This window comes from Strix uralensis, chromosome 6 (assembly GCF_047716275.1).
Source record: "Strix uralensis isolate ZFMK-TIS-50842 chromosome 6, bStrUra1, whole genome shotgun sequence".
NCBI classification, from domain to species: Eukaryota; Metazoa; Chordata; class Aves; order Strigiformes; family Strigidae; genus Strix; species Strix uralensis.
In genome coordinates this window covers 29,097,408-29,115,653 of record NC_133977.1, presented here as the reverse complement: position 1 = coordinate 29,115,653, position 18,246 = coordinate 29,097,408, and the positions used below count along the sequence as shown (strand labels likewise).

The 18,246-nt window shown below is 49.7% G+C and overlaps 1 protein-coding gene across 2 annotated transcripts in view; it reads right to left on the bottom strand.

Annotated features, from left to right (window-relative positions):
• MARCHF4 (membrane associated ring-CH-type finger 4) overlaps positions 1–18,246 on the bottom strand; it is a 104,284-nt gene that overhangs the window by 19,548 nt on the left and 66,490 nt on the right. Inside the window, exons 2-3 of one of the 2 annotated variants that reach the window (XM_074873511.1) lie at positions 12,102–12,263; positions 2,851–3,043 (exon numbers count right to left, since the gene is read on the bottom strand). In XM_074873511.1, the coding sequence (XP_074729612.1) occupies positions 2,851–3,043; positions 12,102–12,263 (355 nt within the window). The remainder of the gene's footprint in view (positions 1–2,850; positions 3,044–12,101; positions 12,264–18,246) is intronic. The other variant, XM_074873512.1, reaches the window with a different exon arrangement.

Below are 18,246 nucleotides of genomic sequence, written 5' to 3'. Positions count from 1 at the left end.
TATAATGAATGAGGAATTAAGCCCAGTCACGGAATTCCCTTTGATCAGGCCTTTCTGCTGGCCTGACCTGGCCTGGCCTCTCCATGGGACAGATCAGCCTTTTGGCTAGCACTAGTGCAGGCCCCCAAAATCAGCAGGGCTGGAGAGAAGTCACTCAGAGGAGAGACCTGACTGCGTCGACAGCCAGGGAGTCACAGCTCCCTCTGAAGACCTCATTTATCACTTGGTTCAACCTGGGCAGAGAAAGAAGAGAAGGAGGAGGAGAGTGAACACCGGATCTCAGCTAGCACTACTCAGAGCTCCTTTCCACTCCACTGCAGACCCGGGAGCAGCAGCAGCTGGGATTGCAAAGGGTACTGATGCACAATACAAGCAAGTTTTACACTGGAGCATGGCAGAGGCAGAGGACTGGCTGCATGCACATATGAGCTTTTCTAGGGAAATGTATACAAAGGCCCACATGGTCCAGAACATCATGTCTCCTGGTTGAGCACGGGTGGGCTGCCTGGCAGCACAGGCAGACATACTGCACACAGTACAAGTGGAGCCATCTCTGGGTAGTCTCTGAGGTGCTGGGCAAGAGAAGTCACATACAGACATGTTAAGCTACTACATCTGTAATGCTTCCCACTTGCTTTTGAGTTTGTGGGAAAGCCAGCATGCCTGGCCCACCAGGACCAGCTGTGCAGGGAGGATCGTGAGACAAGGGACTGCCCCAAGTCATGACTCTGAAATGTTCCTGGGAATGGGATGGCCGCTTGCTCTTTGGCTGGGAAAAAGAAAAACTCCCAGCTTAGGGCTTAGAGAAATAGAGGCCAGACCCTTAAAAAAATTAGTAAGAAAGAAACAAAGAACTTCAAATCTGAATCTGTCTGCCCAGTTCCCCTTCAGTTCATGCCTGCCATGGTTTGTTCTTCACCATGTGGGAGGATTTAGGTCCTACTGACAGATGAGCTAATCAGTTCCCCTCAGCTCTTGAAGCTTTACCAAAACCACTTAATCATACTACTGACATCCACCCAGGCCAGGGCTCTCCACTTCTGTCCTCTGCCAACAAGGTGACACAAACGCACACACACAGGCATGATTTTTTTCAACTCTCAATTCCACCAGCAAGAAGATATCACCAGCGGCTATTCTGCCAACATGTGGGGGCTGCCCATCTCTATTTCACCCCCTTTGCCACCCCTTGTTCCTGGAGAGATGTGGTAGCTCCACCAGCATCTCCTGGAGGAGCAGGATGATCTCTACAGGCTGAGCTTACATCTTGTTGAAAGCACAGTGGTGGCAACAGTGGGAGGAATTGGCCTGGTTTTCGACAGGCCCAAGTCCTGTGCTTGGAAGGATGCTAAAACCAAGAGCCATTTGAACGTGGATACCAGGGTATGCAGCCCAGACCTCTGTCCCTGACGCTGGGTTTTACTTCTGTACCCCAATTTCACCAACTGCTGCTCTGTGATGTAGCCTGTCCTGCTCCTCCTGAGGGCTGAACTGGGGGCTGTGCTCCTTCCCTCTGGAGAGGCTCTACTCACACAAACACATATCCACCAAGTCAAGAGGACTGCCTTGTCCTGCTGAGTTTCTGGGAGGTTCCTTCTGCCTTTATACCAATGATGGAAGGACCCAGACATGAAGAGCTCTCTGGGACCCTCTTTGCTTCCTGTCAGGGTCACTTGAACTGATGTTATATGGTGACATGTGCTTGGGTGAACACTGCTCAGGAGCACGTTTGGAGGTGGCTGGTGTTCACTGGACTGTTTTGGTAACCACCGCTCTCTCAATGGCCTGGCTGGTGAATGCCTCTGCCCATAGGTGTTGTCAGCTACATCCCCCCATCTTGCAGACTGTCCTGGTTTTGACCAGGATGGAGTTAACTTTCATTGGAGTATTTCATACCATGTGATGTCATGCCCAGGGATTTAGGTAAGTGGGCTCTCTCTCAGGAGGGCTCTCGATAGTGCTTGGGCTCGCACCGCACCGTTTGCTCGTCGGGTCGTGTTGTTGCTGTTGTCACGCTCAGTAAGCCACTGCTGCATTTTACCTGTTTCTTTTTGGACTCACTATTGTTACTGTTGTTTTCTTGTTATATTTAGTAAATTCTTTCTTTTTATTCAACATACGAATTCTCTTCTTTTTGTCCCTCCCCTATTTCACCAGGGAGGGGGAAGGTGAACGGCCAGCCACGTGGCCTCTGGCTGCTGGCTGAGTTCAAACCTCAACACAGACCTGCACTGGGGCTACAGCTCAAGCTCTCAGGGAGACCCTGCTGTGGCCAGGCTGCCAGCATCTGCTTCACTGTCTGGGCTTGCTTAGTGTGAGGCAGCTTCATCCTCAGAGCTGCTCTGTACCAGCAATCTGACAAGGACCCCAGGCTGGGCCATGACCTGGGCTGGCTGGGACTTGCAGCTCCAGGGTGGGCCAAAGAAGGGGCATCCACCCCTGTCCGGCAAAGAGACTGGGCTGGAGAGACAAGGAGTTGCATGTGGGGAGACCCTGCTGTACCCAACCATGGGGCAGTCCCTAAATTATCTGTTCCATAAAGGAAGGAGTTTCTCAAAAGCCTTACACACCTCAGCCTTACACTCCTCTTCTTGCTCTGAAGAGAGATTTGTGTCTCTCTGGGGTTGCTGCAGGTCCCTCTGCCAGCCCAGCCAAGGAGACACACTAGGACTGCCCAGATGAGCAGGGAAGGACTCTAACAAAGGTGCTGTGCAATCAAAGAGGAGGAAAAGCCAGGGAGACTCAATCTGAGCCGAGCTGTACCGGTCAGCTCTCCATGCCATCTCCCACTCCTCTCTGCGGGTGAGCGGGTGGGCGACCTTGGCCATGCCATGAGATACAATCACCCACCTATACAGACAATGTCCATGAAGCCGTACATTCCATAGCAGATCTGGAAGAGCAGGTCCTGGCGCTGCCATTTGGCTGAAGGACTGAAGGTCGACCAGATGAGCCATGAGATACTGGCGATGAGGAAGAGGGAACCCAGGATGGCCGCTGCTATCTGAACCTTCTCAATGACTGTCAGAGAGATGGCCTGCCACTGCAAGGGGAGGCAATGGGGAAGAGAAGAGGGGACAAAGGGGAAGGAGGAAGGAAAAAGAGAAGAGATTAGTTACTTCAGGCACACTGCTGTTTTGCATCATTGTGGTAGTTTTGGAGATCTTAAAGAGCACCTATGAGCATAGATGCTTTTACCTGGTTCACATCTGGGGTGGAGCATGGCAGTTGTTCAACAGTGCATGGCCCCAACTCCTAAAGAGGCAATGGGGAGGAATCCTGCATCTCACCAGAAAGCACAGAGACTTGAGGGAGGCAGGATGAACTGGGGGCAAGACACCAAAAATAACATCCCCATGACAAACCAGGACATTCAGTTGCTCCCTCAAATAGAGGGCAGGCAGCATCCTCAACCAGGACATCCTATTACCATGAGAAGAAGTGTCTCAGTGAGCCAAGCTTTCCTTTGGAGGCCTCCCATGAGCTGGCTCTGTGCCACTTTGTGAGAGCTGACAGGATCACAGCACTAGGTAGGATCTCACAGCAGCAGTGCACATCCCACAAAACTTGTTACAAACAACACAAGTTGCCTTGGTCAGGACACCCTGCCTTTAGGTGATGACACGTTCAGGCTGTGTTCCAAGGTAAACGTCAATGCTTCTTCCTCAGAAGAAGAAAAAAATAGAAATAACTCCCCCAAATCCATTCACTATGTCAAATAGCTTTGTATAAGCTATGGTATAAATATCCTAAACCTGGACTCCTCTCTGTCATCCATCATAAAACCTCCCCACTCAGATTTACACTGCTGAGAGAACTGCCCTGTAAAAACCAAGAGAGAAATTGCTTTCTTTAACAAGACTTGGGGACATGGTCCATAGCCCCTTCTGCAAATCAGAAATCAAATGCATAAACAGGCTGGGGAGAGACGGTCTCTCATGGCATCGCAGTATATAGGCCACCTTTAGCTGTGAGATACATGCCCTTGAAATCTCAGTGGGACTGGCAGAAGGATAAATAAAGGCAGACTTCAACCTCTTACAAGTATAGGGGATTCACAGTAATTGAAAATGTTTAGTCTGGATTCAGCCCAAATGCAGTATCCCTGTGAAGTGGCATCTCTGGCGAGCCCTCAGCACCCTGCACATTTGTCAAACATACCCTGGGATGGCAGGGTCACCTGTCAAGCCTTGTCCCATCCTTTTGCAGGGCAAGAAGGGAGTTCAGTTGCTGGGTCCCTCTTTAATGCCCAGGCCACCCAGGAGTTAGCAGTGTTTTTTTGGGAGGTAGGGAGGACTTTGAGCCCTGGTCAAAGGGTAAGAAGAACAACAGGTGATTTGTACTGGTTACAGGGCTGCATGGTATTGCTACCAGTCCAATGACCAAACCCTGAACTGAATGCACTCCCCTGCAAAGGGCTGCCTTTGGAGAGGAACAGACGACAGCTTCAGCCTGATGCTGAGGTCTGCGGGTTGCAACTGGAAGGAGATTGCCTGGCTTGGCTCAGACATGAGCTGAAGTGTCTGCCTCTGCCAGCCTTTGCTCCTTGGCTTACATCCTGCAAGGGCAGACAGCTCTCAAATTGTTATGTCAGGGATGTGCAGTATCGGTGAGGTGGGTGGTACCAGCTTATTTCATAGCTGGCCACAGAGTAGATGGCCATAAAGTTGCTGAGCAGAGAGAGACCCTGTTCCTTGCTGAAGCAGGACTGGGCTCAGCTAACCCCAGTCCCCTTCCTGGGCTTAGCTAACCCCAGTCCCCTTCCTGCCATCCGCTCCAGCAGCTGGCCCAGCCAAAGGCAAACACAGAGCACTGGGGACACTCAGTGATCTCTTCAACAGCCCATTTCCACTCTGTCACAGCCCGACCTGCTCAACGCCTCCACCAAATCCAGCCACACAAGCAGCCCCTTTGTGCCATGAAGTTGAGGTAGTGAACAGCCCTCCTCTTAGGGTTGGAAGCTTGGTGGTGCCAGTTGCAACGGGTCAAGGCTAGATGCAGGGGTACTGGAGAGCACAGAGGATGCACAGCTGTGAAACTCCTCTCCTGACATATGACAGAATAAAGGCCACCCAGCACCCATTGCCCCCAAGTTTGGGTTCTGAGGGTGGGATCAGCAGCTATGCTGTCCTCGTCAGCTCTTCAGCTTTGTTCTCATCAGCACCATAAGCAGATGCAGGACAAATCTGCAACCAGTGCCATCAGCTCAGAGCTCCAGGACTAGAGGCATTGGCGGGGAGAGGGTTTGGGTACATGTGTGGCGTTGCATTTCCACCCCTGGAGCATTCACGAGACCTCATCTCCCCTTCCACTAACTCTGGCAAACACTGAGGGGACAGGAGTGCATGGAGCCCAGTGCACAGCCTGGTGCTGTGTGAGAAGGTTTTACTGCAGGTCTCTCATGCTGACCCGTGCGTGCCTGTGCCAGCCAAATCATTCTGCATCATTTCTCTCTCGAGAGAAGGCAATGGACTGGCTCCTCACCATCTGTCTGGCACACTGCAAGGCCAGTGGTAGCAACAGGTCCTTCCAAGGTAGTGGTTAAAGACAGAAAAAGAATAAGGAGCTGTTTTCTACAACTAGAAGCCACATACAACCAGCACCACTGCTTTGCAGAGACAGGAAGGCTTAGGTGTAGTACTAAATATACTGTCAAAGGGGGTGGGGCTCAGAGCACAGAGAAGTTACACTTGAGTACAAACTTCAAACCCTGCTCCCTTCGGTTGGGAACAGAGAGGCTGAAACACAGACAGGGACGCTCCCTGACGCTGCTCAGCTGGCAGCAGCTGCTGGGAAGTTCACTGCAGCGATAATGAAGAGGCTGGAGTCCGTCAACTGTGCCAGGGGGTAGGAGACTCTCCCCCAGCATGTGGCACTAAGTGACAGTGACACACACAGCAGCAGTCCTGACTCTGTTCAGGAGGTGGCACTGGGGTGTGATTACCCTCTGGCAAGGAGGTAAATGGGTCAGAGCTGAACACTGGGGAAAATAACCAGCTTGCAGAAGAATTTAATATTTTCCAGAAGAAAAAAAAAGTAAGTAATGTGTTGTATTTCCTCTCTGGCAACCCTGAGAGCTGCAGTTTAGCATCCCACAGCTAGCCTGAGCCACCAATAACTGGAGTCATTATTTTTCATCTTTTAATTTCATTTTGCTACATGTCTTAGGATATGAGGTTTGCACAAAGAGAAGGGGTGAGACAGGGGATAAAGCATGTTACCCAGTGAGAGCACAGACAGAAGGGTCCAAGTGCTGTTCAGAGGTGGAACGTGCTGATGAATTTCAGCTGCAGAAGCTGGGCCTGATGTGGGTGGCCTTGGGAGCCTGCCTCAATCACAGCACTGGGACTTTCAGATTTCATAACAGCCCTCAGGAAATAACCCGTTTTCCTAACCCCTCTCCACCATCATTATGGCCAGCAGACCAGCAATTTGGTAGGTGACCCTACTGTCCTTGGGTCACTGCTAGAGCTGCAAAGAAAGGTCTCAGCAATGCTGCAGAGTGCCTTTACCAGCACATCTGAAACCCCCAAAGCTTTTTGTCTGAATGCTTGGCTGCAGACACAGCCCCCTCCCTCCAAATCTCCAGCTCAAATGTTCAAGCTCTAGCAAGGTCACAGTGTCAAGCAATCCCACCTTGCAGGGAGAGACCTAAAACTGAGCCCTTCTTTCCTCAGCTGATAATGACTATTGAGTCCCAGGTAGCTGCTGAGCTGTACTGAAGTGCACCTTTAACAACTGGCAGCTCACCCAGGTTGTCAATCAGGAATGTGGCCTTTAGGCAGGTAGAAAGCTCTACAGATGCTCTGCCAGCACTGAACAGGACAGAACTAAGGACTTGGTGGTACCAGAAACCTTTAAAGGCTCCTGCAGGATAACAGGAGCAGCTTTGTGAGCTCTGGGCTTACAATGGCTTCAGAGCATGCCCAAGCAGCTCTCTGCAGTGGCTTGCCACCCGTGCTAGAAAAAGGGCTCTGTCCCTCCAGACCGTTCTGCAGAAATGTCCTCATTCACTCAGGAGCTGTCTGTCTGTCCTCTGCTACCATCCCCCTTGGCCGAGTGCTTTGGCACACCGCCCAGATGTGCACGTGCAAAACACCACACACTCTTGGACTGATTCTCCCCAAGTTTCCCTGTTTTCCCCAAATTGCAAAGCTCTGCGACCCAGATGCCTCACAAAGGGTTTCTTAGGAGCCCAGGTCTGACATTTGTGATGACCTTAGCCAAGGTGCCAAGCTGGGACCAGTGCCTGACAGTCACGTCACTCTTGTTCACTTGCACTGTTTCATAACCTATGTGTTGTACTTGGGACAAATCTGTTTCCCTGTTTGCTTCAGTGCTTCTGCTCGGAAGCTTGTGAGTGAAAACTCCCACTGCTAATGTAACACAGATTAATAATGTCATTACTATGGTATTTAAGGCCTGATACGTATCTTCCTTTCTTTGGCACCATCAGTCTCCAAAGGTTCCCAAGCACCAGCACGAGCAGATCCAAGGCAGATATTTGCCTGCAGAAGATATCTATGTCTTACTGCAGCAGCTTGCAAAGAAGCCTTGCTTGCTGGAAAAGCCTTCCTACACTCCTCTGAGAGCTCCCCCATGCCTGCCTCAGGCAGTTCAGTTTATTTTTATTGCTGTATCTGACACGTCCCCTTAGTATGTATCATTAACATCCTGAGCTGTGCTAGTCAGCAATTTAATTTTCAGGCCCAGGATCACAAGCAAGATGAGGTTTTTCCTAGAAGGTTGGAGTGGACCATTCCCAGCACTGCTTAGGTCTGGCTCTCCCCTTGCTGCTGTCCCAAGGCCCTGACCATCTTCCTCAATTATCTTTCGGAGGATGGCTTTTCTTTTTATAAATTCACCAAGGAAAGTTATGCCACTGCTGTGATACTGTGATACACTGCTGTACATTTGCAGATGCTGTGACTTATTCAGATACTGGAAAGGCAGCAGGGAGGAAGGAAGGTCCACTATGGCCATGTAACGGAAGCGTGCAGTGATGACACCCCCTCTCCTCCATGTGCCAGAGTATCTGGTAAAACTCAGGCTACAGTATCGCTATCCTAGAAAGCCCCTGTTATAAGGCAGAAGCCATGAAATCTCTCTTGCTGTGATTGCACCCACTGCTTGCAGTCTGCAGGCTGCAGCTGGAGCTCAGCAGGGACCAGCCAAAACTCATACTCAACACAAGTGATTCAGCAAGTTGGGACAACCAGGAGACACCAGTGAACTTGCCTCAAGGTTTTTAGCTCAGGAGCTCAGGCTGAAGTTCAAACATCCTGGGACCTTGGCCACTTTTCTTGCAGGTGTGGGTGTCCTGATGAAGAGACCATATAAATAAATGCTCATCAGCTCTTAACAGAGCATCACCATAGTCAGAATAGAGCCAGAGGAGAACTGGGACCAGATTCCAACCCCAGCACTGGATAACTGAGGATCTTTGAAGCTGAAACAACCCACAATACAGGAAGAGTCAAGGATAACAACTGTAAGGCAGAGTTGAACTCCCCGAGACTGCAGACGGTTGTACGGCTGGGAAGGTTGGTTCAAACAGATTTTCTGTTTGCTAAAATCAGAGCATCAGAGTGGATGTGGCTCAGGAGCGGCTACAAAGGATCTGTATGATGAAATCCACTGTGGAGTCCCATCTGCAGATAGCTACTCCACTGTGTATCAGCACGAGGGTGCCTGCAGTACTATCATGTGCTTCAAACCCCTGTGTCTTCAGGGCCTTTTTAAAATCATGAGCTTTGCACAAATATTGCAATGGAGAGGAGCATTTAAATCCTTCATGCCCATGGCTCCTGTCTCGGTGACTGGCAGACTGGAGAGCAGGAGAATGGATGGATACGAAGTATGGATGGTCAGACAAAATCTCTGGATCTTCTGGTTGCACAGCTGATGGGATACTTTTACTCATTTGCTGCCTGACTGCTGCTTGACAGGACACCTGCCATGCCATTCAACAACTTTAATCTCCCAGTATCAGCAGGTTTGCAGTGTTGCTGCTTTAAGACTTTTGCTCTTAAATGCATGCAATCCAGGGATGGGGGGGTGGTTAATTCATAGAGATTCATTCTGCCAAAATACCAGACTAAAGGCCTCTCTCTGGTATGAGACATCATAACAGCCTGGAGGCTGGAAGGAGTCTGTGTTAATTATGCATGAACCATGTTCCCCTGGCTGTAACTTCCCTGCCCACGCCGCAAGTCTCCACACACATCTGGCCCACACCATGTTCCTATGCACTCCAAAAAATGTGCAGCAGATGTCAAAATGGGCAGAGGAACATGCAGATCCTGGGGAACATGTGGGTGTCGGGTGTGCTGCTCTGCTCGGACCAATTGGACATGCTTCAGGGAGCCCAGGGCCTGCCAGCTGCCTGGGTTTGGCTTTCCAGCAGACTACCACATGAGAAGACACAGGGGATAGGTAGGCCATGTTGCTGGTTCAAATCCAGCCAGGCTCAGAGCATCACTCAAACAGTTTTCATTTGACAAGGAGGTGAGGTTTGTGTGGTCCTTGCCTGTATTACGGTTGGTCTGAAATAAACAGACAACCATGACTTCCTACAGCATTTTCCTGCCAAAACCTGTGCTTGAGAAATTCAGAGCTTTCTAGTAAGAATAAAGCTGGGCAGAAGTTCCAGCAGACCCTGAGAAGAAAGCCCATGGACTATTGCTTTACTTAGAGAGACATGCTTATATGTCCAGGTGATCCTGTTATCCACAAATGGGGTGAAGACTGAGCAGGAAGGATGTTCTTCCCGCCTGCACATGCTGTGACATGTTGTTATGGCACAGTGTCAGGGCATCACAGCACCTGGGTCTTCTCTGCCTCCCTTTCCCAGCATCAGAGGATGGTGAGAGCCACTGAGGAACAAGACATGTGTGGTGATGGGTTATGGGGGGCCTGAGCCCCCTTAGTCCTCGTGAAAAGTCCAGGCCTGGTACATCAGCCACTTCCCATGGGACTTCACATACTACTGCTAATGTAGCACCTGCTTCCCAGAAGTGCCTTTGTGCTGGCACCAGATAGGGTGCCTGGGCATGCAGCTATAACTCCACACACACTGCATTTATTTCAGATCAAGTGGCTTTTCACTCCAGTTGCTTCTTCCCACCCTCCAAATCTCCCAGTGCTTCTGCAAGAAGTGCTGTGAAGTCTAAGCCAGCAGCATGCAGCCTTCAAGCCCAGGGTCTGCATGCTCCTCTGGGACTCTCACTCCTGGAGCTGAGCTCTCTAACTCAGTTGCTCCTGCCACACAGTTTCTGCGTTCATGGCAAAGGCCATCAGATCAGGACACTTTCTAACAGGGGAGCCCAGAAAGAGCAATGCTTTGCACAGGCTTTTGAAACATGTGTGTGGGAGGGGAGCTTGCTCCAACGAATTTTAGCCTAGTGAGGAGCAGGAGGAAAGTCACTGACCTGTTGTTCTGAGCCACCTGAAGGTGTAGAGCATTTGGAGGTCATTCATTAAAGGCAGTGCTGGCTACACACAAGCTTGCAAATCTGCACCCACAAACCTCCAATGCTGCTCAGCATCGCACCCCCAATCTGAGACACAGGAAGCATTAGGGCACTCATGGACCAGCTTTCCAGAAATAAACAAATGCTGTTTTGTCCACATCTCCCCTCCTGTGTTTCAATCTGCTCTGAGTTAATAAAGCCAAGAAATTAAAACACCCTGGGTCTGGGGCTTGGAATGAAACTACTGATCTCTCCAGCCCATGGCACATGGAAAATTGAATCAGAAGCTGTAGGGACTTGCAGAGAGCAGACAGTCTTTTCCCTTCCCCCCAGCAAAATTTCCCCATGACGCCCCACTAATTTCACTACTTCATTTAAGTCTGGAGTCCTAAAGGGCTGCCCCTGTTTCCTCACTGTGGTTAGTGACCTCAGGCCTGGAAAAAAACCACAGTGACTGCAGTTTGGAGGAGAGAGCAGGAGTTTGAATTCCCCCCCACCCCTGTATAACTGGGCACCATCACTAGGAAAGCCCTTGACTCCTGTTAGAGAGCAGAGCAACTAGCAGAGAGCCAAAGCCCTCCACCAGGTGCTGGACAGACCAACATCCTTACGGATGTTGCTCTCATCTCTAAACCACAGCACGCCGCTGTAATGTCTCTCCAGTCCAGATGATGCTAATTAAGCAGTAGTGCCTGGATGTAACGTGCTTCCCTACGTCCAAGGCACTAATGGTGCTCAGCAAAGGCATGCAGCAATTAATCCATCTTCAGGTGTTGCCCCCGCAATAAATCAATAGCTATTAAGGATAATTTATCCCATTTTTAACAGCCACAGTTTTCCCCATTCTGAATCTTGATTTTAAATTACCAGCCTGCAGTGGGGCTTATTAAAACACAGTGCTTTTGAACTCGGAAGAGAAAGAAGGTGGGTCCTCTGATGCCTTTCACAGTCACTTACATCAAGACGTGCTTTACCTGTTGTGTGCACATCTGCAAATGTTCATCGAGAATCAGGCTTGGAGAGACCAGAGTATCAGAGCCAACGCCTTGTGTGCAATGCCAGGATGTATTTGGTCATGGGGGAGCAGTAAGGTGAAAAGGGTGGCAGGATCAGAGAGGAGAGCTGTAAGAGCCCTCCATCTGCCTCCTCTATCCCTCATGCCAACTCAGAGGAGGCTCAGCAGGAGGAGATAGGGGTTAATGGCACAACACATGGAGTCTCAAATTACTGCTCTGCTGCAGACTGTGTGCTCTGTTGTAGCAAATCCCATAACTGCTCTGTCCTCCTCTGCCCCTGGGGACAATGGCATACCTGTGGTCTCATATGAACACATTTGAAAGGCTGTGAGGTGTTACAGCACTATCGTGGTCACACTGGCATTTCAGCAGGAGGCAAGTGAATGTGGGAATTGTCAAAGGACAGAAAGAGCAGACTCCCAAGGGATGCCCCCAGTACCACTGAGCAAAACATGGGGCCTCCTTGGACCAGCCCCCAACAACTCTTTCTAAGCATCTCAGACATACAGACTACTCTGCACATGGAAGGAAAACCCAGGCAGTTAAAATCCACTTGATCCGAGAAACAAAAATAGAAATGAAAATAAGTAAGACTTTGAAATGTCTCTAGTACCTTTACCTGCAGAGGGTTCTTTGTGCTTATGGCAATGACGTGATACTTGTAGTAACACAGCTCACAGCTCCAGCATCCTCTCTCGCTAATCCATTTGATCAGACATGGCTGGTGCGTGCACTTCACCGATCCATCGCATCGACACGGGCTCAGCAACTCCCCCTGAAAAAGAGAGAAACATCAGTGAGGCTCCCTTCCTCTCACAGGCATGGCACGGCATGGCATGGCAGAAGCTCCATCATCCACCCATTTGCTCTTTGTTCCTTTTTACCTGGTTTGGCTTGGGTAATCACGCTGCCTCCACCTGTTTTCCCTCTAATAACTCTTGGCTAGTGTGGACAGGGATGTAACAGTCTCAAATACTTGGGTCCTACATTTTTTTGTGGAAAGAGACAGATGGGTAGATAAGAGAGGCCTAATACCACCACCAAGAAAAAAAATAGATGAACACAACTCTTACTAGACACCAGAGAACCCACACTAGACCACAGCCATTGGACACAGCTCTGTTGGCAACCAGATGCCACTGTTTCACTGCTCAGGTTTCTGTCTCTCTGCTACCTATTTTAGAAAGTAAGGTTGGTGGTGGGGGTAGCTGCTAGACAGCCTCTGCTGCAGACTGGTGTCCCGCTCAGCCCAGGGTGGCTTTCTCAAGCCCAGTCAGGCAGGAGGGGGAGCGCAGATGCTGCAGCCCTTGGTCTTTCTGCACAGGCTAGCTCATGCCAGCCGTGGAGGTGCCGCTCCTCCCCAGGAGCTGGACTGAGCCCAGCGCCATGCAGTACCTCCCAGGACTTGCCAGACAGTGGGCGTTTGCAGCGCTAGACACAAGACTCTCCTTCCTGGTGGTCCTGACTGGAAGGGACAAACCTTAACTATGGGTGGTAGGTGTGTGCTTTGGGTCCAGGTCTTTGTGTACGCATAGCCCAGCAGGGAAAAGGTCCTCAAATTTCATCCCCCCCATCCACTGCCCCCAGTCCGTCCTGAAAGTGAGTCATACCGATGCATAGCTTGTAAGGCTGGCTATTTCCACCCTAGAAGCAAGCATGATGGAGAACAAATTCTGTCCTGGCTTGTGACACACAGACATTTATGAGTGGTGGCCAAAACACTGAACCTCCTGGCTCACTCCCTTGTTTCTGGTATAGCTTTAAACATGATATCCAGGAAAACCCAATATTATTGTGATCCATCTGCTATCATCCTGTTCACAATGGGACTAAATTCCTCTCTGCACGCACAAGCTCGGGAGCTCATTTTACCGTCATTTGCCATCACTTATTTAGGAAAGAACAGAGCCATTACATTTTACTCCCCACCTCTTAGTGTTTAGAAGCCACAGTTCAGACCCCCAATAGTGTATTTAGCTGTGCTCCAACATATAAAAGCTTTTAAAGGCAGAATGAGAATATCTACAGGACGGGGAAGGCTGGCATCATACTTTCAGTGTTGGGGAGAGGATATTTCCTCTTAAACCCCTCAATCAGCCCCATTATTACCACTGATGGAGTACCAGGATAACAGACCCTGGTGTCTGAGGCTGCTGGACATAGTAAAAGACAGCCATCCCACCTGCCTTGGGTTAGGAAACCAGATCCTGCTCTTGCTAACCCTGATGGGAAATTGTCTTATCTTTCAGGGTACCACATCAGGTCTCAGGACCTGAGGAACTGAGCATCACGCTGGGCAAGAGTGATCCTTTTTTTATGAGACCTAATGTAAACATGTTAATAATTACATTTGCTTCATTTAGATGACCTAAAAAGGTCATCTTCCACGAAATTTTAGCAAAACTGTAAATAACTGTTTACATTACTAAGCCAGGTTCAGGTCTACCTGTCACTGGTTTTCACTGCATGCTGGAGGGGTTGCAAAGGGAGAGGGGGAGCAAGGAGGGTTGCAGGATCTGTGAACCTTTTTCACCTGGAAAGGTGCGACAAGATAAGCCAGAAGGGAAGCAGGGAATGATTAGAAGAGAGGGAGGTGCGTGCAGGAAGGAGCACTGACATTTGGCAGTGGGCAACTCCCTGTGTGGTTTGGCTGTACATGTTTGTGCCCCTTGCTGGGACTGGGGTGGGAAAGTGCAAAGTGTGATAAGGAACCTGCATGAGCATGTACTGCCAGCCAGGACACAAAAGGGGGGGGACCAGGGCTTAGCACTGCTCCTCCGCTCCCCTGCTCGCCAAATCTCTTCCACACCAAGAGCTAGCCTGGTACAAGGACCAGGGCTCTGTGCCTCTGGACTGCTCTCCTCATCTCAGTCCCTGGTGCTTTATTTTCTCAACAGCTTCACTCCTCAGCACACAAGTGTGATCCCAGCACGAAACAGGTAATGCAGAAACCTCCCAGCTCTACAGCGTCCCTGCCTTTCCACCTCGCTGCACACCAGGGTCTCCTGCAGGGCTCCTGCAGAACGGAGCAGGAACTAAGAGCAACAGCTTCCAGGCGAAGGCAGAGGAGAAAAGCTGCAGCTGCAGCCTGGACTCACATTGGCTTCTTGGGCTCTGTAACAAATGACTACAAAATCTGAGCTTGTCTCTTCACAGCTAAGAGATGTTCATAGATGTCCTACACGCCTCAGGGACCCAGTCCCCCTTCCCTACTTGGGACTCTCCACCCCAGACAGTCCTGTCAGCTTCTGCAAGAGCTCAGGACTCAACTGCAGAGATGAATCCCCCAGTTCCTTGATTTTTGCAAATCCAGCAAAAACCTGATTTATCACATTTTCTCCAGCCATGTGAAATATTATATCCTTGCATGCAGCGCACAGCTATTTTTGCATACTGTGAAGCCCAATTCTGTCCACAGCAGGCATTTGTAAAACACTGCCACATGCACACACGCGCACATGCACTTCTGTACCAGCAGAAAAATAAACACCAGGGGCATATTAAAGGAATAAATCCTTTGTACAGCAAAGGAGAAGGACTCTCATTGCTGGCTGTACAGTAAGCTCAAGAATGGTTCATGGGCTGTGACACACATGAAGGATTTGCTGCACAGAGACCTCTGCTAAAAGCTACACACACACAAAAGCAAGCCCAAAATGAGGTGCAGATCACAGCAATTAAAGATGGAAATTAAATCCCCACGCCAGTTTCTGTAGGTTTGTAGTAGATGGCTCTGCACAACATATCCTCTAGTGCTTCAAACAACAGCGTTCTCATCAATTTCCTTTAGGGACTACTCTCCAAAGACCCTTTGAAGAGTCTACTTCCCAACACTTATTTTTGCAATTTTCTTTTGTAGAGTTACATCCCATCACTCAGATCAGACTAAGCAGCATTTCTGCTTTGTCAGCAACTAGTGGAGAAATGCTCCCTGGCTGCAAGCTTCATCCTCAGCTTGCTCAGTACCATCTTGTTCCCTTGAAACAACCAAGTGGGCTTTGAACTCAGGGCACCTGCCTTTTTTGTTGTTGTTATCCAAGTCTATATTGGGGTCCATGTGAAAGGTGGAAAACCAGAGTTAACAAAAAGGGAAGGGTGCTCTGGCTTCAACCACAACCCTCTCAACATATGGATGAAATACTCTTCCCTATAATTTACTCTTTCCTACTTCTGGGAAGAGTAATATATTAAGCAGTTATATATAATATTCCTCCCTATTTCTGGCTGTGATGGGAGCTTGTCTCTAGGAGCAGCAAGGGCAAGGCCAGACTGAACTGGCTTTACCCTGAAAGGGACAATACTGCTGGAGACAAATTGGGAGTTCAGGTCTGTTCCAGCTCTGTCCTCTCCTTATAAATTCCCAGTCTGTGCCCGTTGCAATATGTCAAAGTGGTTAATGATTAACTGGGCGCTGCTATTTTAAGCCTACTGGGAGGAGTTCTGAGAAAGGATGGGAAAAAAAATATTGCTAGTGCGCGGTTCTGATGCTTGGTATATCTAGGGAGAAAATAACAGCGTCAGGAGCAGCGTCACCCCTGTTGCGTCCTGGTGTCAGTGTTTCACCTGGCTGTTTTATCTGTCATTTATCAGTGCTGGGAGCCCATCCACACACTGCTTCCAAGGCTGCAGCTGCTCACCCACCAGCAGGCAGTCATGGGATGTGCTTCCCAGGCCTGTTCTTTTAACTATAAATTAAGTATAGCAAATTTGCCCAGACGGTCTCCTTTGAACACGGCAGAGCTGGGGATGATGGTGTCATTGGGTCAGGATGTGGTCTTCTGGGCTCTCCCAGCTCCAGCTGTGCTGACCTACGTCTGCTGCCTGGGCTGCTCCTAAGCACCAGCTCAGCTGGAAAAAGCCACACTAGCAATATCCTGCTACCACAGCTATTAAAGTAAACATTTTGAAAACCCGTGCAAGCTGTATAGCAAATTGGGATGGCTGATGGTGATCTTAACACCTGCAGTTTTTCCTCAACTGTGTGTCTTCCCTGCTCAGGTGTGTAGTCTCAGTCATCAGCATCACCCACAGGACCAGTGCCCTGGACCAGAGCAGGGTAGTGAGAAGCTGAAAGTTGTCCACATCACAAGGGCTACCATCTCTCTCTGGGTATGCACATGCAGCTGCCACTGCTCACGGGAGTAGCTGCACACATGGATCTGACTGCTAGCATTTATCTGAGTTTGTCTTGTTTGGAAAAGGAAACCAAGAATATTTAATTTCAGGTCTTCAACTGAGTCTCCTAAATACACTTAAATCTTCACATTGAATTTAAATGGAATGGGAAGTTTTATTATGGCAAATAAATGCCAAATGATTTCTATATTAGGAACATAATTACAGAGGAATTAAGTCCAATGGCAAAGAGAAACCCATTGTTACAGAGCTGGTAAACTTCAATAAACATGTACTAATGATCACTCTGTCTTCACACACACTTACAAGAACTGCCCCTCCATCCTTTTAGACTAAACACACACGTTACTATCAGCATCTCAAATGCTTCCCATGAGTACCCTCCTGTGTGCAAGCACTGTGCTGGCCAGCAACAGATAACAGGGGACATGAAATAATTAGCTATGAATATATATGTATGTATATTGCATGAAATTCTCCAGCACTGGGGGAGATTGATGCAGAGTGTGTACCCAGACAGGAGTGGGCTTACGTCTCCTGTGATGTTGGGACAGCACAGGACACGGTTATGTACAAGGCTCTGTGGTGGGGCGGCATCTCCCCAGGCACTCCGGCAGAGCTGGGTGCTGACCCCAGTCTCCACCTTGGCAGCAATCTGCTGAGAGACTTTCCTTGGGGGAAGATCCCCCGACTGGGCAGCTCCCTAAAACCTGGGGAATCTATAGGAAAATCTCTGTCTGTGATTATAGAAAGAAATCACCCAGACTCCGTGCAGCTCCCTTCCCACCCCCAGGTGCCACCATTGCTGCCATGTCACCTCCGTGACCAGGACTGGCTCATTCCACAGCTCTCCTGCAAGACTGGGCATCCCTGCAGCACGAAGAGGCAGCACTGCCCCATGCCAGGCAAGATCCTTGTGCCCTGGGGTGCAATGAGTACCCCCTACTCCAGCAGCAAGATAAAATGCAGCCTCATAAAGGACTGAAGAAAAATCCAGCTCTGAACAATTATTTCTGTTGCTCAGCCATGGCTTTAAGCCTGCGGCTGCCTGGATTAAATTTTTGGTGAGGGATCTTAGCCTGGCAGCTCCCTGGGGCAGGACCACATCTCTGCGGGGCTCTGGCATGGTAGAAGTGTGGGTCCCTCTCTGGGGCTGCTCATTCCCATGGCAGTATGAGTGAGAAGCCACAGCCGGGCATGGGAGCCTGAGATGGGTGCAGGGAGGGAACAGTTCTGCTTTTTCATGGTTTTCTGCAATTTTCGATGGGTATTAGCTGTTCTGGCAGCCGTGCGAATGGGGCACTTATCTCCGACAGGGCGATGACTAATCTAGCAACAAAACACAAGCATCCCTCTGCCTACAGGCTGGGTGCGAGCAGAAAGGCAGCTCGGCTTTAATGCACCCAGTGAAACCACCACACACCCCTCTGGGCCCATCAGGCGTATTTGGCGATGTCTGGATACGTGGGTGGTGGTCAGGAGAGAGATATGTCTCATACAGTCCTGAGCTGAGACCCAATGTTTGTTCCAGAGCGAGTCCTGTCTGAAAAGCCACCACGTCTGCAGAGCTCTTGATCCTCTGAAAACAGCACAAATTGCCTTTCCGCCCACGGAGGCTGCTG